Source organism: Macrotis lagotis, chromosome 3 (assembly GCF_037893015.1).
Source record: "Macrotis lagotis isolate mMagLag1 chromosome 3, bilby.v1.9.chrom.fasta, whole genome shotgun sequence".
NCBI lineage: Eukaryota > Metazoa > Chordata > Mammalia > Peramelemorphia > Peramelidae > Macrotis > Macrotis lagotis.
In genome coordinates this window covers 282,174,691-282,199,761 of record NC_133660.1, presented here as the reverse complement: position 1 = coordinate 282,199,761, position 25,071 = coordinate 282,174,691, and the positions used below count along the sequence as shown (strand labels likewise).

Below are 25,071 nucleotides of genomic sequence, written 5' to 3'. Positions count from 1 at the left end.
AAAAAAAAGAAAAGAAAAGAAAATAGAATGGGGAGAAATCAGCATGGAAACTTTGTGAAGCCTAAAGAATTCATGGAATAAAATCACTGACAGCTGTGTTGCCAATGCACTAAAAGCGGGCTTCATGGAAAAGAGGTGCTCATTTAAGGAGAGTTCTATTGTTGAACGTGAGAGATTGAGGTCAGTGGTCCCATAGGAAATTCAGGCTGGAATTTGAGGTTTAGAGAGTTATGATGATGTTCTAGAAGAAGATGACATGATTGTATTTGAATAAATGTAGATTTTTGTTCATGAATAAATGTAGATTGTTTTACATGAAAAAAATACCCTAAAAATAAGCCCTAATGTATCTTTTGGAACAAAAATTAATACAAGACCCAGTCTTATTTGGGGGAGATATGGTAATAAACATAACTGAATGTAAATGGGATGAACTCACCCATAAAATGAAAGTGATAGCAGAATGAATTAGAAATCAGTTTCCAACAATTGTTTATAAGAGACACAGTTGAAACAGAAAAACACTCAGAATTAAAATAAAAGGCTGGAACAAATTCTAATATACTTTATCTAAAGTTTCAAAAAGACTGGACTAGCATTCAGGGTTTCAAACAAAGCAAAAGCAAAAATAGACCTGATTAAAAAAGATTATCAGGGAAATTACGTGATGCTAAAAGTTACCATCAATAATGAAGTAATAAAAATTTTTTTCAGTAAATTTCTCTGATTAAAACCTCATTTCTCAAAAATATACTAAGTATAGAGTTAAGTCAAATTTATAAAAATGAGTCATTCCCCAGCTGCTAAATGGTTAAAAGATTTAAACAGGTAGTTTTCAGAAGAAGAAATAAAAAGTATCTATACTCATGAAAAAAATGCTGTAAATCATTATTAAAGAAATGCAAACTCAAACAGCTCAAGTAACACTTCACATCTATCAGAAATGACAGATGCTGGTGGGGATGAGGAGAAAATAGGTATACTAATGAATTACTGGCATAGTAATGAACTGTTCCAACCCTTCTGGAGGACATTTTGAAACTGCATATGCTTTGATGCAATAATACAACTACTAGGTCTGTAGCCCAAAGAGATCAAAGGAAAAGGAAAAGAACCTATATGTACAGAAATATTCAGAGCAATTCTTTTTGTAAAGGCAAAAAATTGGGAATTGAGGAGATGGTAATCAGTTGGGGAATGGCTGAAGAAATTGTGGCATATGATTGGGATGAAATATGATTGTACTATATGAAATGATGAAGGTACGATTATAGATAAAACATAGCAAAACCTACATGAACTGATGCAAAGTGAAGTGTGAAGAACCAGGAGATCATTGTTCACAATAACAGTAATGTTGCAATGATGGTCAGTCATAATTATGAAACACTAGACTACTCTGATCCTTTACAATGATCTTTTACAATGATCTATACAATGATCCTTTATAATGATCTATAAAATGATCTAGTTCTTTAGGACTCATGATGAAATAATGCTACCCACCTCCAGAGAGAGAACTGATGAACTCCGAATGCAAGTTGAAGTAGAATTTTCTCACTTTATTTTTTAAAAATATGGCTATTATGAAAATATGTTTAGTATGATTTTACATATGTTACTCTGTGAGTGAGGGAGGGAGTGGAAGGAAGAGAGTTTGGAACTTAAAATTTAAAAAGAAAAGAAAGCTAAATATAAATATATTATAAATCAGGATGTTAAAAAAAATAAAGCAAGAGATCTTATCAACCCAGGAAAGAATTCTCCCTATATTTATTAGGGTAATGATCAGACTAGGAGTAAAAGGACCTGTTCCTAATTCAATTAAGTGAAATACCTCTTAAATTCACCATTGACCAGGAGAAAGTGAAATCATTAAAAGGAATAATTAAAGGAGACTTGAGCAATTTTAATTCCTATTTTCCTGCTTGCTGAATCAAAATAGTTGATTGGTTAGTTGTTATCTTTCATTCTCAAATAGAACCAAAATGATATCATTATGTTGGGGGGGGGCAAGGTACAGTGTGTCTTACTATGGCTGATCAGACCAATACAAGCTCAGAAGGCTCTACCAAATAATCCACATGATTGTTTAGAATGGAGCTATCTCTAAAATTGTACATCTCATATTTCTTTTGAGGTCCTGAAGTTCTTTTTTCTCATAGAGCACAGAACCTTCTTTAATGTGGGCTGGCCATGTTGGGCGGTCCGTTACCAGTGTCTTCTATATCTCACAATCAATTCCAAAGTTCCAAAAGGAGTCCTTAAGAGTATCCTTGTATCCCTTCTTCTGACTTCCATGTGAGTGTTGGCCATGTGTAAATTCTGTGTAAAATAGTCTTTAAGGCAAATATACATTTGGCACTTAAACAATGTGGCCAGACCATCAAGAGATGCACTTTCTCCAGTAAAGTTTGCATGCTTGGCAGTTTAATTCGAGAAAGGACCTAAATGTCTGATACCTTATCTTGCCAGGTGTCAAGGTTCAGAATCTTCCCAAGACAATTCAAATGGAAGCGATTCAGTTCCCTGACTCGTAGCTGAAATATTGTCCTTGTTTCACAGACATACAGTAATGAGGTCAGCCCAATGTCTCTGTAGACTTTCCATTTGGTAGGCAGTCTCCTACCTTTTCTCTCCCATACTTTCCTTCCGAGCCTCCAAAACTGGCAATATGTGCATCTTTCTCCTCATCTACGTGTACATCCCTGCAAAGTATACTCTCACTGTAAGGGAACTTATTCACAGTATTCAAAATTTTTTCATTTATAATCTAACCGATGGTTCCACATATTAATTATGTGGTAAAGAACTGGTAAAAGAACCTGTTTTCTTGGTGTTAGTTGTTAGGCCAAAATTAGCACTAACAGAAGAGAATCAATCCATGCTTTGTTGCATCTTGGCCTCGGATGATTGAATGCACAATCACCTGTGAACAAAAAAATCATTCACTGATTCTACTTCCACTTTATTATCAATGCAGTAGCTGACTTTGATGCCATTTTCATCCTCTTGAAGGAGTCTGACAATATTGCTGAAAACACTATGTTAAAAAGCAGGGGAGCAAGCACATAGCCATACTTCATTCCATTGGTGATTGGGAAACCTTCAGAGCATCAACCATTATCCAGAACTGGTGGCCAAGCATGCTCTCATGAAGTCGATGTATGATGAACTTTTCTGGGCAACTAAATTTTGCCATTATCTTCCACAAGCCTTCATGACTGATGGTATCAAAAGTATTGGTTAGATCAATGAATGTTGTCTACAGACCTCTGTTCTGGGTCTACTATTTCTTCTGGATTATTGGGCCAAAAACACCATTATTGACCATTCCTCAACTCTTTCTGAAGCCACATTGACTCTTAGGTAGATGACCATCATCCAGGTGAAGAATCGGCCTATTAAGAAGGATTCTGCCAACAATGACCAGGAGAGTGATTCCTACTGTGATTGTTCTGCAATTGTCACAGGACAATCTATTTCTTTTATATGTATAGAGATAAAGAATGGAGGTATTCTTAGACTTCTGGAGAATAACCTCCTCTTGCCATGTAACCTAGAAAATTTCAGCCAGTTTTTGTATGAGCAGTGGACCCCACTCCTCGTAGATCCCCTTGGAATAGAATCAATACCAGGTACTTTGTCACATAAGAGAAGCCTAATGATATCCAAACCTCTTATTCAATTGGAAGTTTGACTAGAGAAGAATTGACTTCAACCCAAGGTATACAGTCAGTGGCATCAGCATTTATTGATGACTGTCTATTGAGAATATTATGGAGGTGTTTAGTCCATCTCTCCAGGATCATATCCTCATCACTAATCAAAGTCCCCCATCAGCATTGAGTAGTTGAGATGCACCATAGGTATTTGGCCCATAAATAGTCTTTAGGGAATCATCAAAGTGCTGTGGAGTGTTACTAACGTGTAAAGTTGTATTTCATCTGCTTTTTACTTTGCAAAGCCAAAATGCAAGGGTTTCCCTTCCAATTAAAAAAAAAAGATACTGACAAGCATTTTCAAAAACTTCTCATGATGAGTCTTAGCTCTGTTCTTTTGAAATTTATAGGGAATGGTAACTTTAAAAACACCTCCTTTTCCTCAACTGACAAATGGTTAAAAGATATAAATAGGCAGTTTTCAGAAGAAATCCAAACTTTCAGCAATCATGTGAAAAAATACTCGGTCACTAATAATTAGAGAACTAAATTAAAATAAATCTGAGACACCATCTCCTACCCATAAGATAGATTAATATGACAGAAAAGGAAAATGACAAATGCTGGAGAAGATGTGAAAAGACAGATACATTAATGCACTGTTAGTAGAGCTGTGAAACTAGTTTCTGGAACATCATTTGAAATTAAATCCCACAATAAAAGTGCTTATCCTTTGATCCAGTAATAACTCTACTAAGTCTATATCCCAAAGAGATAATAAAAAAGAGGGTTTTTTTGTAGTGACAAAGAATTGGGAAATTGAGGGGATGCCCATCACTTGTGAAAGCTGAACAAATTATGGTATATAAATGTGGTGGAGTACTGCAAGAATGAGCGGACTTCAGAAAAGCCTGGTAAGACTTGCATGAACTGATGCTGAGTGAAGTGAGCAGAACTAGGGGAACATTGTCCACATTAACAGCAATATTGTGTGACCATGTTCATCAACTATAAAGAACTTAGCTCCTCTCAATAGTCCAGTGATCAAAGATAATTCTAAAAGCCTTTTTTTTTCATTTTGCAGTTTGAAATAACTTTTTTTTTTTAACAAAGCAATGGAATTAGGTGACTTGGCCAAGGTCACACAGCTAGGTAATAAGTGTCTGAGGCTGGATTTGAACTCAGGCCCTCCAGACTCCAGGGCTGGTGCTCTATCCACTGTACCACCTAGCTGCCCCTCTAAAAGACTTTTGATGGAAAATACCATCTACATCCAGAGGGGAAAAAACTATATAGTCTGTGCAATCCAAAGCATACTATTTTCACTTTTTTAAAACTTGATTTAAATTTTTCCCTTTAGTTTTGATTCTTTTACACCATGACTGAAGAAATATGTTCAACATGATTGTACATTTATAATCTATATCAGATTACCATTGTCATGGGGAGGGGGAAAGGAACAGAGAGAGGTAGAAAAATGTGAAATTCAAAAGTTTACAAAAAGATGAATGATGAAACTATGTTTCTGTTTCTTTTTAAATTTAAATATTTTTATTTAATTGTTGTCCAACAATATGCAATAGCAGTTTTTACCAATCATTTTTTTTAGTTTTTTTGCAAGGCAAATGGGGTTAAGTGGCTTGCCCAAGGTCACACAGCTAGGTAATTATTAAGTGTCTGAGACCGGATTTGAACCCAGGTACTACTGACTCTAGGGCTGGTGCTTTATCCACCTAGCCGCCCCTACCAATCACTTTTTTCAAGGTTTTTATGTTTTACATTTTTCTCCCTCCCTCCCTTCCCTATTTCCTCCCCCTGAAAGAAAGCAATTTAATATAGATTCTATGTGAAATTATGATAAACATAGATCCATATTCATCATGTTGTGAAAGAAGAATCAAATCCAAATGGGAGAAAAAATGACATAATACATAAGATAATTTTAAAAAATTGAAAATGGTAAGCTTTGATCTTCATTTAAACTCCATAGTTCCCTCTCTGGATATGGATGGCATTTTCCATCACAAGTCTTTTAGAACTGTCTATGATTATTTTACTGCTGAAATGAACAGGTCCATCATAGTTGATCATCACACAATGTTGTTATTCATTGTTGTTATTCATCTGCTCATTTCACTTAGTATCAGTTCATGTAAGTCCTTCCAGGCTTTTCTGAAGTCCTGTCCCTCATGATTTCTTCTAGAACAAGAGTGTTCCATCACATTCATATACCATAATTTGTGTTCAGCCATTCCCCAATTGATGGGCATCCCCTCAATGAAAACTATCTTTGCATGTGTAATCAGAAAAAATAAAACTATTAAAAAGAAAAACATGAAACTATGACCCCAAGTTATTGAACTGCAGATCCTTTAACTCAAAAATCCTGCTACTTGGGCTATACCCCCTAAGATATCAAAGATAGAGGACTAATTTTGTACTCATACGTACAAAAATGTTTATAGCAACTCTTTCTGTAGTGGCAAAGAACTGGAAATTGAGGGGATGCCCATCAATTGGGGAATGGTCGAACACGTGGAATCTGAATGTGATGGAATACTATTGTGTTATAAGAAAAGATAAAGGGGGTAGTTTCAGAAAAATCTGGGAAGATCTAGATGAACTGATGAAAAATTTACACAGTGATAACAACAATATTGTACCAATTATCAACAGTGGAAAAACTTAACTAGTTTGATCAGTACAGTGATCAAGACAATTCCCATAAAGAAAAATGCTGTCCACCTCCAGATAGAGCACTGATGGACTCTTGATGTAGTTGAAACATTTTTTTCTCTTTACTTTTATTGCTTTTTTTTCAACGTGGTCAACATATTAATATGTTTTGCATGACTCCATATATTTAATAGATATAGATTTCTTCTCAATGAGTAAAGGAAGGGTTATAGAGAGGATAAGAATTTGGAACTGAAAATAAAAATTAAAAATAAGAAAAAAATTATTATCAAGCCAGATAGACCAAGTGGCCTAGATACCTGCTTGTTGTTTGCTAAGGCAGTAAGGCATTACAACAGCCTTGTCCAAGATTCTCAGCTGAAGAAAAATTAAGGCAAGGCTAAAAACTCTACAAACTAGAAGATACACAACTGTTATCAAGAAGCAAAAATAAAATTTTTCCAAGTGGATTTAAAAAGCCTTAGGAATGACTGGAGCTTTCTTTTTTGTTTTTGCAAGGCAATGAGATTAAATGACTTGCCCAAGGTCATACAACTCGGTAATTATTAAATATCTGAGGCTGAATTTGAACTCAGGTCCTCTTGACTTGAGGGCCAATGCTTTTTCCATGGCACTACCTAGCTGCCCCTGGAGCTTTCTTAATGAAAGCTTGTGTGGATCATCTTATTGGAGCCTTGAGATCAATATGTAGCAAACTTCTTGTTTGTTCTTCATTTCACAGAGAACAAATGACATCACAGTGATGTCAGACTAGCACGTAAATTGGGTTTAAGTGATACAGAACTACAGAAAGTCATCAGTCTCACTTTTTCTTCATAGTCATCAAAGTCCAGTGCAAGGAAAAAACCAAGATGACTGGCCTGGGATGCAGTGGATGACCTTGGTATCTTCAAGAACTGAGCAAGTTTAAAGTAACTTCATAGCCATCTTCATTAAGTGCCTCAGTCACCTTCATGGCTTTTGGAATAAATTGTTCTCATCCACCCATTCTGCCAAGAAAAGTCCCTTTATTTCATCAACATGTTTGAGGCCTGTTAGTTATCTTCAACCTGTTTTAGCCTTTTTTGCTAAGGTGGTTTTACCAGGGGTGTGGCTGCTACTGCTCATGTTATGACTTCTTGGAACCACAGATGAGAGTTGGGTAACCAGTTGGACACCAAGGGTGAATGAGCTGCCCTAGAAAGAGCTCAGTGAGTCCTCACTCCCTTAACACCCATATACACCCTATTAGTAAACTAAGACTAGTGAAGGAGAAAGAAGGTGAGAGTTGATCCAAAGGGATGGTTTCAGTGAGGCTCCAGAAAATTCTCTTTGCATATGGCCATTGTAAATAAGGACCATCTTGAGTTAGGAAGAATTTTTCCCCTGCATGACATAGGTCCAGCATCACAATCATCACCTCCCTGGCTTCTACCACTGTAGTCTCTGTCCCATCCTCTCTTCCCTAACTTCTCCTGCCGTAACTCCTGTCACCATTCCTTCCGGAGAAGTCAAAACTCCTTATCCTTTCTGACCAGCATGGCATCCTTAGTGTGTATAGGACTGATGAAGATGATGAAACCAAAGCCCCAGGGTCTTGACCACGACCTTGGATATGTCTGCAAAGTAGCCGAATTGCTGCTTCAACAGCTGCTTGTACATGTTGAAATCCCTGGATGTGGTGATGACTCTGAACAAGCAGGGAAGAGAATAATATTTAGAGTTCTACAGACTATTGCACAAATGGTATAAAATAACTTTTTTTTTTTCTAATTGAGTTGAAATGTTTGGATGTATATTCATTTTCTGTAGCCTTACTGAACTCATCCTTTGGACAGCTCCACAGCAGAAGGGTGATGTGTATCTTATTCAGTTCCTGCTTGGCTTGTTTTCTGCAAGACCTAGCATAGGTGATATATGAAATTTGGAAAAGTACCTGCCATTACCTTATCTCAGCTATATCTTCAGGTAGGAATTCAAGTCATATGCTCACTTTACAGAGGAGGAAACTGAGGCTCGTAGTCGGTAACGTAACTTGTTCGAGACCACACAGGTAGTTCCAGAGCAGCAGTCGGATTTGACAGAATAGCTGATGCTTGGGCATTCCCAGAGAAGTAGTGACAGACCTCTGCCATCATCATGGATCCCTTCTGGTGTTGAAATAGAGGAGAGGGACGAGGAAGACATATCTAAGGTTCCTGCCCCCTTGTAACCACACTTGTCTGCAGTTAGCCGCAGGGCAGCCAGAGCCCACCTCCCGAAGAGACAGACCTTGTGACCAGACTTGGTGCTGAAGGACAGCTCATCCGGTGAGGGTCCTTAGCTGGATGAGTCCGAGGAATCGTGTTGCCGCCTTTGAATTCTTTTTGGTTCCCATTAGGGTAGAATTTTGAATCCAGCCCGACAGGCCCTGAAGGCCACCTACTTTCCTAGAGGCTGACCACCAGGCGTGCTGTAGTGCCAGTGGCTTAGAACACCCTGCTACCAAGAAGCAATAAAATGTCCTGTTTCTTAAGTACGAGTTAGATCCTCAGGAATGACTTTGGTGGACTTCTCAGCAGTAGAAAACAGCTGCTACCATGAAGCGCTTGTCATCTACCTCAAAATATAGTCCTGACCACTCCTCTCCTGGGACAAAGCCATGTACAAAGCAAGCATAGTCATCTGGCCAACCACAATGTTTGGCCCACAGTAAACACCTTAGTGGTTCCCTTCAACCCATTTACAGACTGATAAATAAATCAAGTACACTGTTGTTTGAATAATGTGCCTCACAGACGTGTATATGAGACCTACCTATATATGAGTATATATGTATAATATGTGGTATTGATTTTCAAATGTATATGACTGTTATTGTGATTAATATAAGTTCATTTAAAAGTGCTAGTGGGGGCAGCTAGGTGGCACAGTGGCTAGAGCACCGGCCCTGGAGTCAAGAGTTCCTGAGTTCAAATCCGGCCTCAGACACTTAATAATTACCTAGCTGTGTGGCCTTGGGCAAGTCACTAAACCCCATTGCCTTGCAAAAACTAAAAAAAGGGTTAGTGAAGTCGTAGCTTTTTGTCCTATATTTCCTCAGTTATGCTGATGGTTCAAAAATGGCTCAAACTAGAATTAGTAATGGTTTTTGGTTTTATTTTATTTTTTTACTTTAGTTAGAACTAAGTTAGAACGTTGAGAAAGTAAGGCACAAGGTCAATCTCAGATCATTCCAAGTCCCTACCTGGCCAGGGACAGATGTCAATTGTGAAAACAGAACATTGAGCCCTGTTTGCCAGTTTCTGAAAATAATGCTCATCATGGTTTGTTTGCTAGCAAGCACCACGGATGGGTAATTAGACTCAGTGAAGAATCTTGTGACTGTTGCTTGTTAGGGATCTAGGTGACCAGGACTAGCTGGGAGTGTCCCAGCTGTTCCAGATGGCTTAGGCTGGGCAGCAGAGCCCAGTGCCCAGACCCAGCAGCAGAACACTTGAATGAACTGTATAGTGGTGCTCCCTTCCTGGGTTGGAAAGGAAAGCCTGGCTCTGTGCTTCCTGACATTGTCATGTGCTTCCTTTCATGATCTCACCATTTGTTTACAAAGCCCTGGACTCGGGGTCCATGACCTACTGGGACTCAATATTGCTTTGAGACATTCCTTCCCCATGTGGGCTTTCATTGTGTTCCCTCCCCTAGTCTCTCCCTAGTCTTTTCATGCAATTCAAAGAGGTGCTTTATTGAGAGCCACTCACTGCCTGGGTACCTTTGCTAGACCTTATGTTCCTAGAGGTTGGGCTAAATGATCCTCTTAAGGGCCCTCTCAATACCACTCCTATCTATATTTTGTGGGGGTTTTTAGGTTTTTGCAAGGCAAATGGGATTAAGTGACTTGCCCAAGGCCACACATCCTAGGTAATAAGTGTCTGAGGTCGGATTTGAACTCAGGTTCTCCTGACTGCAAGGCTTGTGCTCTATCCACTGTGCCACCTAGACGCCCCTGTGCTATTTTTTTTTAATGATTTGAAAGGTGGAAAAATTATATAGCCCTGTAAGTCAGTCACCTATGCAGAATCACAGTGCCATTGAGAATTCTGAGAATTCATTGAGGGCACAGGTGTGATCGCCATCTGTGTGACGCAGGAGGAGGATCTGCTTCTGAGCATTATTTCTTCCAGTCCAGTGTCTAATAATAACAGCTAGCATTTATAGATAACTTGAAGATTTGTCAGGAGCTCTACAAATATTTTCTCTTATTATTTCTACTCCTGGGAGGACTATTTTCCTCAACCAGGGTTTTGTTTACATACTTCCTAAGCCCCCTTTTGCCTTGAATGTGTTGTGTTCCAGCTCTTGTAAAGAGGTTTTAAGGGCTTCCCCTCCTCCAAGGAGCTCTCAGCTTCTTCTGCCTTCTCATTTTGACCCCACTGGTTTTAATTTTGTTTCTCTCTGAGTGTTCAAATAGCTTCATGTGAAATATTCACTTTCATCCAAGAAATGGCACCATATGTTGGCACATTTGTAATCTGAGGGTTTGGATTATTGTGTGTGTTTTTTAACAGGCTGGTGAAAAACCCACCACTTTGATGACAGATTGTCTGGTTATAAAGCAGTTTGTGCACAGAACCAGCATAGTTCACCCAAAGGTAACGTATTCATTAGCTTGATATTGCTGTTCTTCTGGGCAGGAGCAGTGGGAGATAGAGATTGGGGAAGGGGAAGTCATCTCTTCTGTTGGAGATTCCACGCACTGATGATTCTAGTTTGGTTTTATGATTCTAGATACTGGTTTGGTTTCAGTGAAGACTCTGAGAAGAGGGAGAAGGGAGCAAGCATTTATTTAGCACCTACTGTGTGTCTGACCTGGATCCACATGCTTTTTACAAACATTATCTATTTGATTCTCAAAACAACCCTGCAAGAAGGCTGCTATCAGTATCACGATTTAAATCTGAGACAGGGACAGACAGAGTTAGTTCCCCAAGGCCCATAGCCAGAAGCTTCCCTGGCACTTATTTGACTGTTTCCTGGCTCTCTCTCTCTCTCTCTCTCTCTCTCTCTCTCTCTCTCTCTCACACACACACACACACACACACACACACACATACACTATTCTCAGAGGAGGCCCATTTGGCTTCCCTGGTCTTCCTCAAACTTGGCACCTAGTCTCCCTTCTCAGGGCCTTTGTATAGGCTACCTTCAATGCAGAGAATATAATCCTTCCATCCACAACCTCTTCCAGGTCTCCACATCCATGCCTCCTTCTATGGAATGTCTTTCCTGATTTCCCCCAGCCCTCACTTGCATTTACCAGTGGACCTAGAGTCAGGGATCCCTGAGTTCACACGTCACCTCAGACATTCATTAGCTGGGTGACTCTGAGAAAGGTCCTTAACCTCCGACTGCCCCTGTTTCATAAAGTACTAGATAATAACAGATCATTTTTATAAAAAAGCACTTCACCTAGAACCTGAGAGGCATATTAGGTACAAAATGAGTGCTTCTTGCCTTTGTCTTGTTAGATTTCTCTGGGCCTTCTCAAAGGATTGCACATGAGCATCTTTGTTCCCTACTGACCCTTTTATTTCCAGCCCCTTGGATTGGAAACACATTGAGTTGTGAGGGAGAGCGTGTGCTGGGTGGGGATGGGAGGTGTCCGCTTTGCTCACCACCCTGGCTCTCCCAGATGGTCTTCTTCACAACAGCAAATACTCTAGCTCCTCATTTGTTTGCAGATCAGATTCCACTTTTGTGTGAAGTTGAATGGAGTCCTCTCTAAGGAATCCTTTGGGTAAGTCCCTTCTTGCTGCAGGGGTGCTGACAAGTGGAATCTTTGCACCCACAGCTCACTAACTACCAGCCTGACCAGGGCAGGTGGCAGACCAAGAGGCTCTGCTGTGACCTGGAACAAGATGTGGAAGGAGCTGGGTTGGACCTGTCAGAACCTTGACTTGTTGTATGTGTCCTTCCCAGGGTAGAGAAGGAGCCCATCATGAAGCTGCTCAATGGGATTGGCTTACTCACTGGTCAACACCACTATATGAGGTAAAGGAAAAGCTCTGTCTCTCTCATCCCTGTGACCCAGGAAAGAGGAAGGTCTTGGGGTGGGATGGCTCCCATGGGCAGCTTGAATTCCCAGTGCTAGGGTTCAGCTTCTGTGTCCTCCTCTGAGGTACTGCCATTCCCTCTACCAAGGCTCCACCTATGAGGGGGGCTTACCAGAAAGGGAGACCAAGTTTCTCACTCAGCAGTGACATCTGCCTTCCCAAGAACCAGTGAGGGGCAGTGAGGTGACATAGAGGACAGAACTCAGAACTGATCTCAGACACTGGCTGGGGGACTCTGGGCAAGTCACCTCTGTCTGCCTCAGTTTCTTCAACTGAAAAATGGCAATCATCACAGCACCCCCTCTGCAGGATGTTGTGAGGATCCAAAGAGATATTTGATTAATTGGTGTCTGGCACAAAGGAGATGCCCGTTAAGGCCTGCTCTCCAGAAACCTGTGGGGTTCTCAGGGTCTGAAATTCATGTTTTCTCTTCACCTAGCTAGCTCCAGGCAATCAGCAATTATTTGATCCAATGTTGAGGGGAAAGGGTTTGGTGGACTAAGTTCAAATTCATTAGTTTAAGAGAAAAGGAAGAAAGGGGCTCCATGAGATTGTGCTCCACGGGTCAAACTTGTTAGTGGATGAGAAGCAACCTAATTTCACCCTCAACATGATTCTTCCTAGGGAGAGAAGATGGCCTGGCTTGGCCTGGTTAGGAAATGGAATTTTCCCAATGACATAAAAAGATTCTGGGCTGAGTGTGTGTTCTGTGCCTGACTCTATGGTTAGATGAGAGGGTCATGTATGCTCACGGAAACCACCTTCCTGACTACCTGTCCTTGAAATCATTAAGCTGGTAGTAGAGATGACAGTCATTCCTTTTGGTAAAGGAAAGCTGCTGGTGGTGCTGGCAGGGACTGGGCTCACAGGAACACAAAGGCGGGAGGAACCTCAGAGGCATCCAGTGCAGCCCTTACTACCCTGCATGCCAGTTTTGATGCCACCTTAGGTGGGGAGATAAATCACCTAGCCCCAAGAGCCAACTACAGACAGAGAAAGTGGAGTGTGTATAAGTATGCCTGAGTGTGTGTGCCTAAGTGAGAGTTTGTGTGTGCCCATATAGCTGAGTATGTGTGCATGTGGGAAGGTGTGCGTGTCCCTGTGTGTGTATGAATAAGGGTATGAGGGTGTGTGGGCAGGCCTGTAAATGTGATACATATATGTGTGTTTGTATGTATATGTGACTATGTGTGCCCATATATGTGGATATGTATATGGGGGAGTGTGGATGGGTCTGCATATGTGTGTGTCTGAGTGGTCTTCCCAGATGCTAGTGGTTTCTTTTAGCCATTTCATTGGGAAAAAAGTATCCTATAAGTTGGCCTTTGCTGTCATCTGTGTCACCAGGCCAGAATTTCTGGGAGCCCAGCAAGTCTGCCGCAGAATCCACCCTGTGCTGGGCCATCCTGTTGTCCTCTTCATTCCTGATGAAGAAGCTGATGTGGGCTTCCTGGGGGAGCTGACCCTCACTCCGGTAGCTGCCCTATGTCCCTGCCGCAAGCTTCACCCCATCCAGAACAGCAAGATCTCCTCGGCTTTCATATCCTTTTTTTGGGGGGTGTGGTGGCAAGGCAGAGGAGTTAAGTGAATTGTCCAAGATCAAACAATTATTAAGTGTCTGAGTATGAATTTGAACTCAGGTCTTCCTGACTCCAGGGCTAGTATTCTGTCTACTGCACCACCTAGCTGACCCCTTTCATATCCTTTCACTGACTCTCGGGCCTGAGAAGGCCACTGACACCTTCATATTGGCAACACGAGCATGTCAAGGGCTCTGTCTAGGGTGGCATAAAGAGCACTGGCTAGAGAGAGCAGTGAGAATAAGGGCATCATCTCACTGGGAGCTTGTCCCCTTTCTCTTACCTTTTTTTTTGTTTAGTTTTTGCAAGGCAATGGATTTAAGTGACTTGCCCAAGGCCACACAGGTAGGTAATTATGAAGTATCTGAGGCTGGATTTGAACTCAGGTCCTCCTGACTCCAGGGCCGGTTCTCTATCCACTGCGCCACCTAGCTGCCCCTTTTCCCCTTTCTCTTAGACCACATCAGTCTCATTTTTTGGTCACCCCAAGTCCCTGACCTACAGGGACAATTCTTCGCACGTAAATGTGGCTTCACTGTAGGCCTACCCGGGAGGCCATCCCATGAAAGTGGGTGGTAGTAGCCAGGAAGGGGGCATCTCTTCTCTATCTCTGGGGCCTATGCTCTCTGGGCTACACTCAGTGGCATGCCCAACCTCTTGGCCCTAGTAAGGCTGAGGCATAACCTCAGGAGACCCAGCCGTGATGCAAGTTCTTTTTTTAATCTTCCTTGTATTTGGTTTTTCCCAATTATTTGTAAAGATAATTTTCAACATTCCAAAATGTTCTCCCTCTCCCCCCTCCCAAGACAGTGTGCAATCTGATAGAGGTTATACATGTATGATCCTGGGAAAAGTGGTTTCGTAAAGCAAAGGTTTATTCAGTGGGCCAAAAGAGTCATTCAAAGCTGGGTCCCTGTCCAGCTAGAAACATTGAGTGGCCCCTGGGAAGCCAAAAGTCCAAGGTTCACAGGCAGGTGAACATTTTTTTTTAACTTAGGACTTGTATTTTAAACAATTGCTTTTTAAAAACCATTTCTTTTTTTAAATTTTTAAAAATTTTATTTAAGGCAATGGGGTTAAGTGACCTGCCCAAGGTCTCACACACACAACTAGCATGTATCTGAGGCTAGACCCAAACTCAGGTCCTCCTAACTTCAGGACCCATGCTCTATCCACTACGCCACCTTGGTGTCCCTTAAAAATGCTTTCTAAAGGCAATGTAAGTATTTTATATTGCTTGTAGAGATTTTTCCTGAGATCTTCTCTGAATCAATCAGTAAGTGTGCTATGTATGAGAAGGTTAAGGGTGGTCTTGGCCATGATGCTGGTGGGACCCAGTAAAGGGCCAAGTCTTCTCCCTGCCATTTTCTAGGGGGAACTTTTATCGAAGGCTTTGAGCACTAACTCACATACAGTCGGCAGAGTGTTATCATTGAATGTCAAGTGAAGTTAGAGCTGTCCAGCCCTGGGCTGGATCATGGGCAGGACCTCTTACCAAAACTCAATTTCCTAATCTTTAAAATCCAAGTAATGCCAGTCCCTAACGTACCTTGGAAATCTTAAAGTGCTTCATTAATGAAAGTTATTCATTTTATTACAGTGAGGGAGGTTGGACTGTGTTCTCTCCAAGGTTGATCCTCATTTTTACATGAGAGAATTCTGTGAACTGGTGTAAGAAAAAGCTCAGAGACTGAAGGGAGTGAGGACCTTGGGCATGGCCTGGGCATGGCTAAGTGCTTTAGCAACCAGCTCCACCCAGAGGCATCCATTATTAAATATAACATGCATTATTAACATTGTCTCCATCGCTAGAGTCCGGACCATCAACAAATTGAGCCCTGGCAGATTTCAGAAGTGTAAATTCTGTCCTGAAAATGTTCATGAGTACCAATAAGCTGGCGACCAAAACTGGGGATTTGAGCCTGTGTGAAGTGGAAGAACATTTCAAAATGCATACAGGAGGAATTTTGATTTGATTCAGAAGGCAATAGGCAGGTCCTGTAGATTACAGAGCTAGTGAGGGACATTAAGATTATGCTTCAGGTTTAGAAAAAAGATTCTTGTTCTCTGATGTCTGGATTTGAAAGGGAAAAGCAGGAGGAGAGAGATTGACTGTCAGCTTGTGGCCTGGTCCAGGGCCCAGCAGTGGACCTGAGTGGGAGTAGGGGGTGGCAAGAAGAAGGGTCCCACCCTCCGCATGGAGGGTGCCCACTCACAGTCTAGTCTGAGAGCAAAGGGGGAAATGAGCCGATGATGACTTTGTTGGCATTGGGGTCCTCAGACAGAAATCAGGAAGGGGCAAGCCTTTGGAGATGCTGCCTTTTGGGGGCCCTTTGGCTAGCCATGGGCCTATTTCTTAAAAAATGACTGCAAGAAAGAGGATGGGTAAGAGGTTAGGGTCTAGAGGGTGGATTTGAGGAGCTGAGCAAGCTTACAGAATTAAAAACGAATGTCAAATAGGACAGTGAAGATAAATTGGGAACAAAGACTATCTAAGGGAAGCTTGGGGAGCTGCTATATTTGGCTCAGAATGTGGCTCCTCCAGGTTTCCAGACTGCAAAGGCAACAGGGAAACACTTGGAGCTACAAAGTCGCCAGTATCTTATTAAGAAGCCTCTTCTCTCTGAGCACCAGCAGGAATCTAGGCCACTGGGGTCCTTGGGTAAGGAAGGTTGAGTAGCCTGAGGAACAAGGTCTCCAACTTCTGACTTAACCAGAGAGACAAGGGTTGAGTTACTCTGTTCAAACAGGCAGCTCATTGATCCCATAAAAGCAGAGAGTAATTGCCTGGTCACTGAGGGGCTCTAACCAGCCCAGAGGTGGGCATTAATGTAACCCTTCATTGTTCTGGGGGCCTAAGAGAGAACCTTGGTAGGTGACCACAGAATTCTCTAAATGTCTGTGACACAGGCCATCTAGGTTGGTGAAGGTGGGCATTATGGGCTTTCAGGTCAGAAGAGCAGCTAGTTTAGGAGCCAGGCTGGCACTGTTAGTCAGAAGGCCACCTTACCCGGCTGGAGGCAGAACTTGGAAAGAGAGTGTCTGTGTTCTTGGCAAATGCTCAGCCTTTCTCCCCATTCCAAACAGGTTGGAGGGGTGGGGCAGGTCCATTCTCTCCCTCTGTGCTCAGACCCAAACCACCTCAGACCCAAACCACCTCAGACCAAGAGCTCTTGAGAAAGCTAGGGAGTCTCAAGGCTCAAGAAAGCGGTGTATGACTAGGTTATTTTAGAAATGATTGAAACATAGCTGCAGATGCTGTGTCAGTCAGTCTGAGTCTGGGCCCAGACTCCAGCAGAGACACAGAGCTTTGCTAAGACTAATGAAATTTCAGTCTAAGTGAAGGATTTTTAGCTAAAAGGGAACAAGTCTGATTTTTAGACATCAGAGGGTCTCTCCCTTCACATGACAAAGTTCTCTTGGACCTTGGTGAGCAGTGGGGGTTTGGGATTTTCAAAAACAGCTAGCAAAATCCAAGCTTTGTTAGGCTCCACTGAGTTGGAAAGCTTTGAATATGGCCTGTTGTCTAAGGGTGAGATTTACTCGTCTGATGCCAGTTTGCCCCTGGAGTACTGAGGGAATTGTGTGTCCACTGTGACCTCAAGTAGCTTCTCCCATGTCACAAAGGGTGAATCTTTGGAAAACAAGTTCAGGGTCTCTGAGTGATCCTTTAGAGCTTAAGAATTAGATAGATTGCCTTTCCTTTCCAGACCAGATTTCTCTTTTATCTCTATCATTTCCTACAGAAATGTCCACATAGAAGTGATGGGGGATTCTACAGGCTTTCCCTTTATTGCCTTTCTGTCATTTAGACTCCCCTCTTTAGGTCCTTTTCTCATGTACATGATAACTGAATTGCCTGTCCCTAAAATGTTTGAGGTTTTCATGACTATTAGGAGTAGGCAAAGTGTCCTCACCTCCAATGACTGCCTCCTGCTGTCCTGGCCTACATTTTCATTTTTATGATGTTCCACTGGCTGATAGCCAAGCTTGATAACCTTCACAAGAAACACTTTTTCTAAGTGCACTCTGTAAGAAAATATAAAAGGCTTCTGGTCTGAATTGCTCTGGCCCAAGGAAGAGAGGGCCAAGGACAAAAACCTAAGGTTGAAAGGCAGCTGTTTGTCTTCCCTGGGCACACATATGTGATGTTCCTGAAGAAGATGCTCACCCTAAGCCCCAAAGAAAGTCCTAAAGGCATTGGGAAGGCCACATCTTCCCCAGTAGTTGGGGAACGGGACTAGGGCAGAGTGGTCAAACTCTATGTAGAATCACAGAATCGCAGAATGTCAGTACCTAGAGTACTAGAACCTAGAACAAAGACTCATCTGAAAGGGATGTCAGAAATAATATCCATTTATAGATGGGGAAACAGGCTTAAAGAGGTTAAGTCTTATATTTACATGATTAATCTACAGGAAGCATAGCCCAGAGTATTTATATTTGTTATAATGCACTTAATACTGGGGATTTAGGAACCAAATTTGCTATTTTTCTTAGCCATCATATGTATTTCTATATGGACCTTCGGGTGTGCCTCTAATATTGCCAAGTCAAGAGCATCTGCTAACTGTCTTCGATGATAATTCCTACCTTTTTGACTGGAAGAAATATCACTTGTGTGCAGCACCCAACATGAATATCAGTTTGGAAAAAGGTACAGCTCAATCTCAAAAAGCCCCAGAGATGGTAAGAAGGGAGGGAGATATTGTAGATGGTCAAGATGGGCAAAAGTCAATCCCAGTCCCTTTGGTAAAAAGAGGGCTGCTTCAGCTTGCCTACTTGAAACAAATGGTGAAGTAAAACGGTGGGGTCGAAGTATATCAAATTCTAAGTAACGTGGCACTAACATGGCACTAGCCCACCTTCCATGGCTGCTTTTGCTCATGGATGAGAGCTAAGAGAGTCTCATCACATCTGCTCTAATCTCTAGCTCTGGAGAGTTCGGGGAGCTCACCTCCCAGTGAGGAAAGGAGCTGTCAGGAAGGAGATTTGATCTGCTGGGCTTCCTGGGGGCGGGCAGAAGCAGGGGGGAGACATTACAGAGAAGCAGTTTAGGCTGGATATCAGGTGTGTGGCTATTTTTAACCAGGCTCTGGTACCAGCTAAAGGGGGCACCACATGTAAAAGGGTCTTAATATAGCCAAGCAGACTAAACACAAGGAGGGATTGCAATATTTTTACTTTAAATAGCAGTAGTTTGCTTCTGACTGTTTTCTGTAATCAAATGATTACAGCTGGCCAGGCTATCAAATACACCAAGTAATAGGAATATGGAAGAGAACTGGCTGGGGCAGGGAGATCTCAGGCTTCTTAGCTTCAATATTATATAAATTCTAACTTCCTGAAATCCAGGGGGAACTGGGACAGTTGGATCCAGCAGATCATGATGACCAGCTGGGGAGAGAGATCCCAGACCACTGGTTGCCATTTCAGGAAAGGCAGTGTCCAAAAGTGACAGGCAGAGGCCTCAATGGAGAACTGATCTTAAGGAGAAGACCATGTTTCTATAGTTTTCCAACTATTTCAGAATGAAATGAAGGTTCTAGAGAATAATGTTTATATTTTGCCATTAGTGGACGGCTATTTGGTCCTAAGTCAACAGACCCCTAAGAGAGGTGGATAGTTTCCCACATGTCAGAGGCACAACCTTGCCGAAGGTTTTAATAACAGAGAGGTCAGGAAAATCCCAGAGGCTTTTCTCTTTTCACTTTAATTCATTTTCACATTTAGTTCATTTTCTCAAACTTTCCAATTTGGGGCTATTCTGAATTGTCACAGAGTGGGCCTGGAACTTATTCAGTTCTTAAGAGATAAGCCATTATTGGGACCAGAACCAGCAGCCTTGGGAGGATCCTGAGGATTTAGGATTTCAGGCTTTTATTGGCTATATTCTGGGTGGGGGGGGGCTTTGCCACTGTAACCACATTATGCCTTCACAGTGACTTTGTTGTTTTGTATGGCTTCTGCCAGGTAGACACTATTGGCTTTATCTTCTAGATGCAGAAACTGGAAAGGAAGCTGTCTGGCCTCCATAGTTCTGATCCCCATTTAGCATGATTTCCTTGCTTGGGCAGACTTTTAATCCTGGAATATTTGAAAACATCTTAAAATGTCACATATCTCATCCTTTAGATTTGGTGCTTCCCGATGTGAGTTATTGGATGGAGTCCCATGAGAAGAGCCAGCCCCAGGCCTCGGGGGAACAAGCTGTGCTGCTCTTTCTCATGGTGGACTTCCATGGCGGCTTTCCAGCCCAGCTGACGGAGGCCTGGGGTAGGTGGAGCACATCCGAGGTGTCTATGAAGGACAAAGACTTTTGAACAGGGTCAACATTGCTGAGTGACTTAAATGAACTGGTCGCTAGTATTTTGAAAAAGAGTACTCTTCAACACGGGACTTAAATAAGCCCATGTCTCCGATGGCAGAGGCCACCCAGGTAGTGGGGGGGCTTCCTTTACCTTAATGACCCCTGGTCAGTCCTGCAGGAGCTGGTTTCCGCTGGAGTGTTGTCTCTGTCCTCCCTGTGAGTCTTGGGAGAAAGATTGTTTTGCTGTCTTTTGAATCTCCAACATTTAGAATAGCATCTGACCTTAGACACAACCTATGTGACCCCTGGTAACATGAACTAGACCCTTTAAACATCCATTTCATCTTTAAAATAAGGGTGGTGAATTCACTGACCCCCTTGTTTCTTCTGGCATTAGACCTCTGCTTCTAGGTTATGCTAGAAAACTTTCAAATACAGATTTTTATCCTGTTGGCTGAATACCAGTCTTGCCAAGGTCACAGAGGCTCACCATCAGGTTGATGGTGGGGAGGCCTATTTTTCAGCCCCGGCAACTCAAAGATTTTCTGCTGAGTTTTAGAGGACTTTAGGACCCCTGTTGGTGGAGGGAGGACCCTACTGATGAGATCAGAGATCCTGCAGTCAACGATGTGTGCCCCTGCTGCAGAGGTGCCCTCCCCCCGGGAGCCTGTCCAAGGCCATGGTCAAGTGGTCTTCAGATACAGGCTGTGCCTGAAGACAAGGGAGGGACCTCACACAATGCCATGGAAAGAATGTGGGACTTGGAGACGAGGTCCTTGGTTTGGGTCCTTCTGTAGCCTAGCAGTTGAGTAACCTTGTAGTCACTAAAGCCTTCACCTTCCTTCTCTAAAAATGAAGGCTTCAGGGAGACTTTTGAGGTCTGTGACAACTCCTGAATTTCTGTGGTTCTGGGAGTTCATTAGGGTTATTTTCATGCCAATGATAAGATTCAGCCATCTGTAATTAGAACCAGGGTCTGAGGGACCCCACAACTGATCCTGAAGTGTAACATTAGCCTTTGCTCTGAGGAGGGGAGAAGGGTCCACCTAAGCCCAGGCTAGTGTTCACATTTGGAGGGTGAGCTCTTGGGGTCACTAGTTATCGTTGTGATGGGAGGAGCCCCAAACTAGAAGGAAAGAAGGGTTCCTTACTTAGCCTGTCCATGAATCAGTCCACAAGCATTCATCCAGTACCCAATAAGTGCTAGCAATACAAAAAATTATTGCCATCTCCCTTCCTAACCTTCTCACCAGATACCCCAGGCCCTGCCCTGGGGCTCTAGGCTGCTGGCTGCTAAGAGCAGAATCCCCTAGGTTGCTCTTTGGCCATTCCTGCTCTCCCTCACCACCTTGTTCTGCAGGCTCCCTATATCTCCTGCCTCCCTTATAACTCATCTGCCCTATGACCTTCTTTAAAATTCAGTTTTATTTTATTTTCTCTTCCAACTTCTCTCCCCCTTTTCCTTCCCCTTCTCACTCTGTTGAGAAAGGCAAGAAAACTGAACCCATTATAGCCATGAAAAACAGATTGCCACATTTGCTCTGTTCCCTCCTACTGCCCCACCCCCAAAAAGAAAGAAAAGAAAACAGGTTTCAATCTGTAGTCCGAGTTGATCAACTCTTTACCTGGAGATAGATGGCATGTTGCACCATGAATCCTTTGGAATTGTGGGTTGGTCATTTTGTGGATCAGAATAAATTACATCTTTCAAATACCTTGAGAGAGATCTGGCCCTCCCTCAGATCTAATCTTAGACACTTACTAGCTATATGTCCTTGAGCAAGTCACTTAACCTCTGTTTGCTTCAGTTTCCTCCACTGTAAAATAAGGATACTAACAGTTGTCCTTGTTGTAAGGATTAAATGAGACAATATTTGTAAAATATACAGTGATATCATAGTAGACACTATATAAATATTTATTCTCCTTCCCCCATCAAAGTTTGACTAGCTCGACCATGTGACTGTTATTGTCTAGCTAGTTCTCCTGGCATGGCATCACTTCCTAAAGGTCTTCCCAGGTTCTTCTGAACTCATTCTTGCACCGTCATATATCATAATTTATTTAGCCATTGACCATTGACTGGCATTCCTTTCCTTTCCTTTGCCATCACAAAAAGAGGTGTTGCAAATATTTTTGTACATCTGGGTACAATTTGAGCTATCTTTGATGACTTTGGTGAATAGACCTACTATCAGTATTTCTGGGTCAACGGGTGCACAGTTTAATAGCTTTTTAGGCACAGTTCCAAATTGCTTTCCAGAACAGTTAGTTCAGTTCACAGTTTCACCAGTAGTGCATTTAAGTACCTGTTTTCCCACAACTTTTCCAGCATTTGTCATTTTCCTTTTTTATTAATTTGACCAATCTGATGGATATGAGGTGGTCCCCTCAGAGTTGTTTTAATTTATATTTCTTTAATTATTGGTGATTTAGAGCATTTTTCATATGTCAATTGAGAACTTGAATTTCTTCATCTTAAAATTGCCTATTCATATATCCCTTGACCATTTATCAGTGAGGAAGGACTCTTATTCTTTTAAATTGATTCAGTTCCCTATGTACCTTAGAAATGAGATCATTATCAGAGAAATTTGCTGCAAAGTCCCCCCCACCCGGGTTCCTGATTCTCTTTTAATTTTACCAGTTTTGCTTTTGTGCAAAATCTTTTAAATTGTGTGTAACTGAAATTATCCACTTTACCTCTATAGACCTCACTTACTTTTGTTTGATCACGAACCCTGTGCCTAGTCCTGACAGGAATTTCTTCCATGCTTCACTAATTTGCTTATGCTGTCTTGCTTTAAGTCTAAATCATGGACCCTATTGGCCTTATCTTGCTGAGATGTTGATCTGTATCGAATTTTTGCAAGGCTACTTTCTGTTTTTCCCAACAATTATTCCTGAACTTTTGTTCCTCCAAAAGAATTCTGGCATTTTTTTCTAGCTCTCTAAAGTAATCCTTTGGAATTTAATTAGTGGTAGTTGTTCTTTAGTTGTCTCAGTCTCGTCTGATTCTTCATGAACTCCTTTAGAATTTCTTGGCAAAGATACTGAAATGGTCTGCTATTTCCTTCTCTAGCTCATTTTACAGATGAGGAAACTGAGGTGAATTGGGTTGAATGACCCCCAGGGTCATGCAACTAGTAAACAGCTGTAGCCAGATTTGAACATTAGGAAGATGAGTCTTCTGACTCCAGGCTTAGTACTCGATCCACTGTGTCACTTGGCTGCCCATTTAATTGGCATGGCACTAAATTAATTAATTTTGGTAGCATTGTCATTTCTATGATATTGGCCCAGCCTACCCATGAGCAATTCACATTTCTCTAATTATTTAGACATCTTTATCTGTATGGAATGTTTTGTAATTATGTTCATATAGTTCCCGTGTCTTAGGAAGTAGACTCCCAAGAATTTTTTTATGACTGTAGTTATTTTGAATGGAATTTCTCTATCTCTTTTTTCCGGGTTTTGTTGGTAAAAATAAGAATGCTGATGATTTATGCTGTTTATTTTATGTCCTGAAACTTTACTGAAATTGTGATTTGTTTTGATTGGGGTTTTTTTTTTTGGTCTCTGAGGTTCTCTCAGTGAACTATCATATCATCTGCAAAGAAGTTCCCTTGTTACTTGTGTTTTTCTTCAATTTCTTTTTTTTTTTTGTATTATGCTCTAGATAGCATTTCTGATTCAATATTGAATGGAGATGATGGGCATTCTGCTTCACCCTGATCTTATTGGAAAGATTTATCTCCCTTATATTTAATATTTGCTCTTGGTTCTAAATAGTTATCATTTGTTTTAAGGAAAGCTCTATTTATTTCTATTCCCTCTGAAGTTTTTAACAGGAATGGATGTTATATTTTTGTCAGAACTTTTTCCTGCATCTATTGAAATAATATGATTTCTGTTGTTTTTTCTTGTTAATACAATCAGTCATGTTTCTTATTTCCCCAATATTGCATATCTGGGACAAATCTAACTTAAATATATTGTATGATCTTTATATATTGTTGTACTCTTCTTGCTAATGTTTTATTTAAAATTTTCACATCAATATTTATTAGGGAAATTGGCAAATAACTTTCTTTTTTAACTCCTTCTGGTTTAGGAAGTATATTTGTGTGTTATAAAACTGTGCATATCCTTTGGTCCAGTAATGTCACTACTAGGTCTATAGCCCAAAGAGATTAAAGAAAAAGGAAAAGGACTTACAGGTACCAAAATGTTTATAGCAGCTCTTTTAGGGGTAGCAAAGATTTGGAGCCTGAGGGGAATGCTCATCAATTGAGGAATGGATGAACAAGGTGAGGTACATGATTGTGATGGATTACAGTTAAGTCATAAGACATGATGAAAGGGTGGGGTCCAGAAAGACCTAGGAGAACTTATGTGAGCTGGTGCAAAATGAAGAACCAGAAGATCCTTGTATACAGTAATGTGGAGGACTTAGCTACTTTACCAGCAATGATCCACAACAATTCCAGACTCATGATGAAAAATGGTACACTCAGAGAAAACCGATACACTCTGACATTTTCTTTCACCTTATTTTTCTTGCTTTTCCCCCCTCAAAATCTAATGTGAAAATATGGAAATATGTTTTGCATGACTTCATTTGTGCAATGAGGATCATATTTCTTGACTTCTCAATGATTGGGGGAAATGCTTGCATGCGAGAAAGAGAGAAGTGGGGGGGAGGCTAGGTGGCACAGTATATAGAGCACTGACCCTGGAGCTAGGAGTACCTG

General features: G+C 41.5%; 1 protein-coding gene across 3 annotated transcripts in view; it reads left to right on the top strand.

Moving 5' to 3' along the window:
• TOP6BL (TOP6B like initiator of meiotic double strand breaks) overlaps positions 1-25,071 on the top strand; it is an 82,036-nt gene that overhangs the window by 47,784 nt on the left and 9,181 nt on the right. For all 3 annotated transcript variants that reach the window (XR_012477257.1, XR_012477258.1, XM_074230971.1), the window contains 6 exons: positions 10,883-10,966; positions 12,056-12,111; positions 12,294-12,365; positions 13,775-13,967; positions 18,517-18,664; positions 20,143-20,283. Coding sequence is in view for 1 of the 3 variants with exons in the window: in XM_074230971.1 (XP_074087072.1) it covers positions 10,883-10,966; positions 12,056-12,111; positions 12,294-12,365; positions 13,775-13,967; positions 18,517-18,664; positions 20,143-20,283 (694 nt within the window). In the remaining 2 variants the exon portion in view is untranslated. The remainder of the gene's footprint in view (positions 1-10,882; positions 10,967-12,055; positions 12,112-12,293; positions 12,366-13,774; positions 13,968-18,516; positions 18,665-20,142; positions 20,284-25,071) is intronic.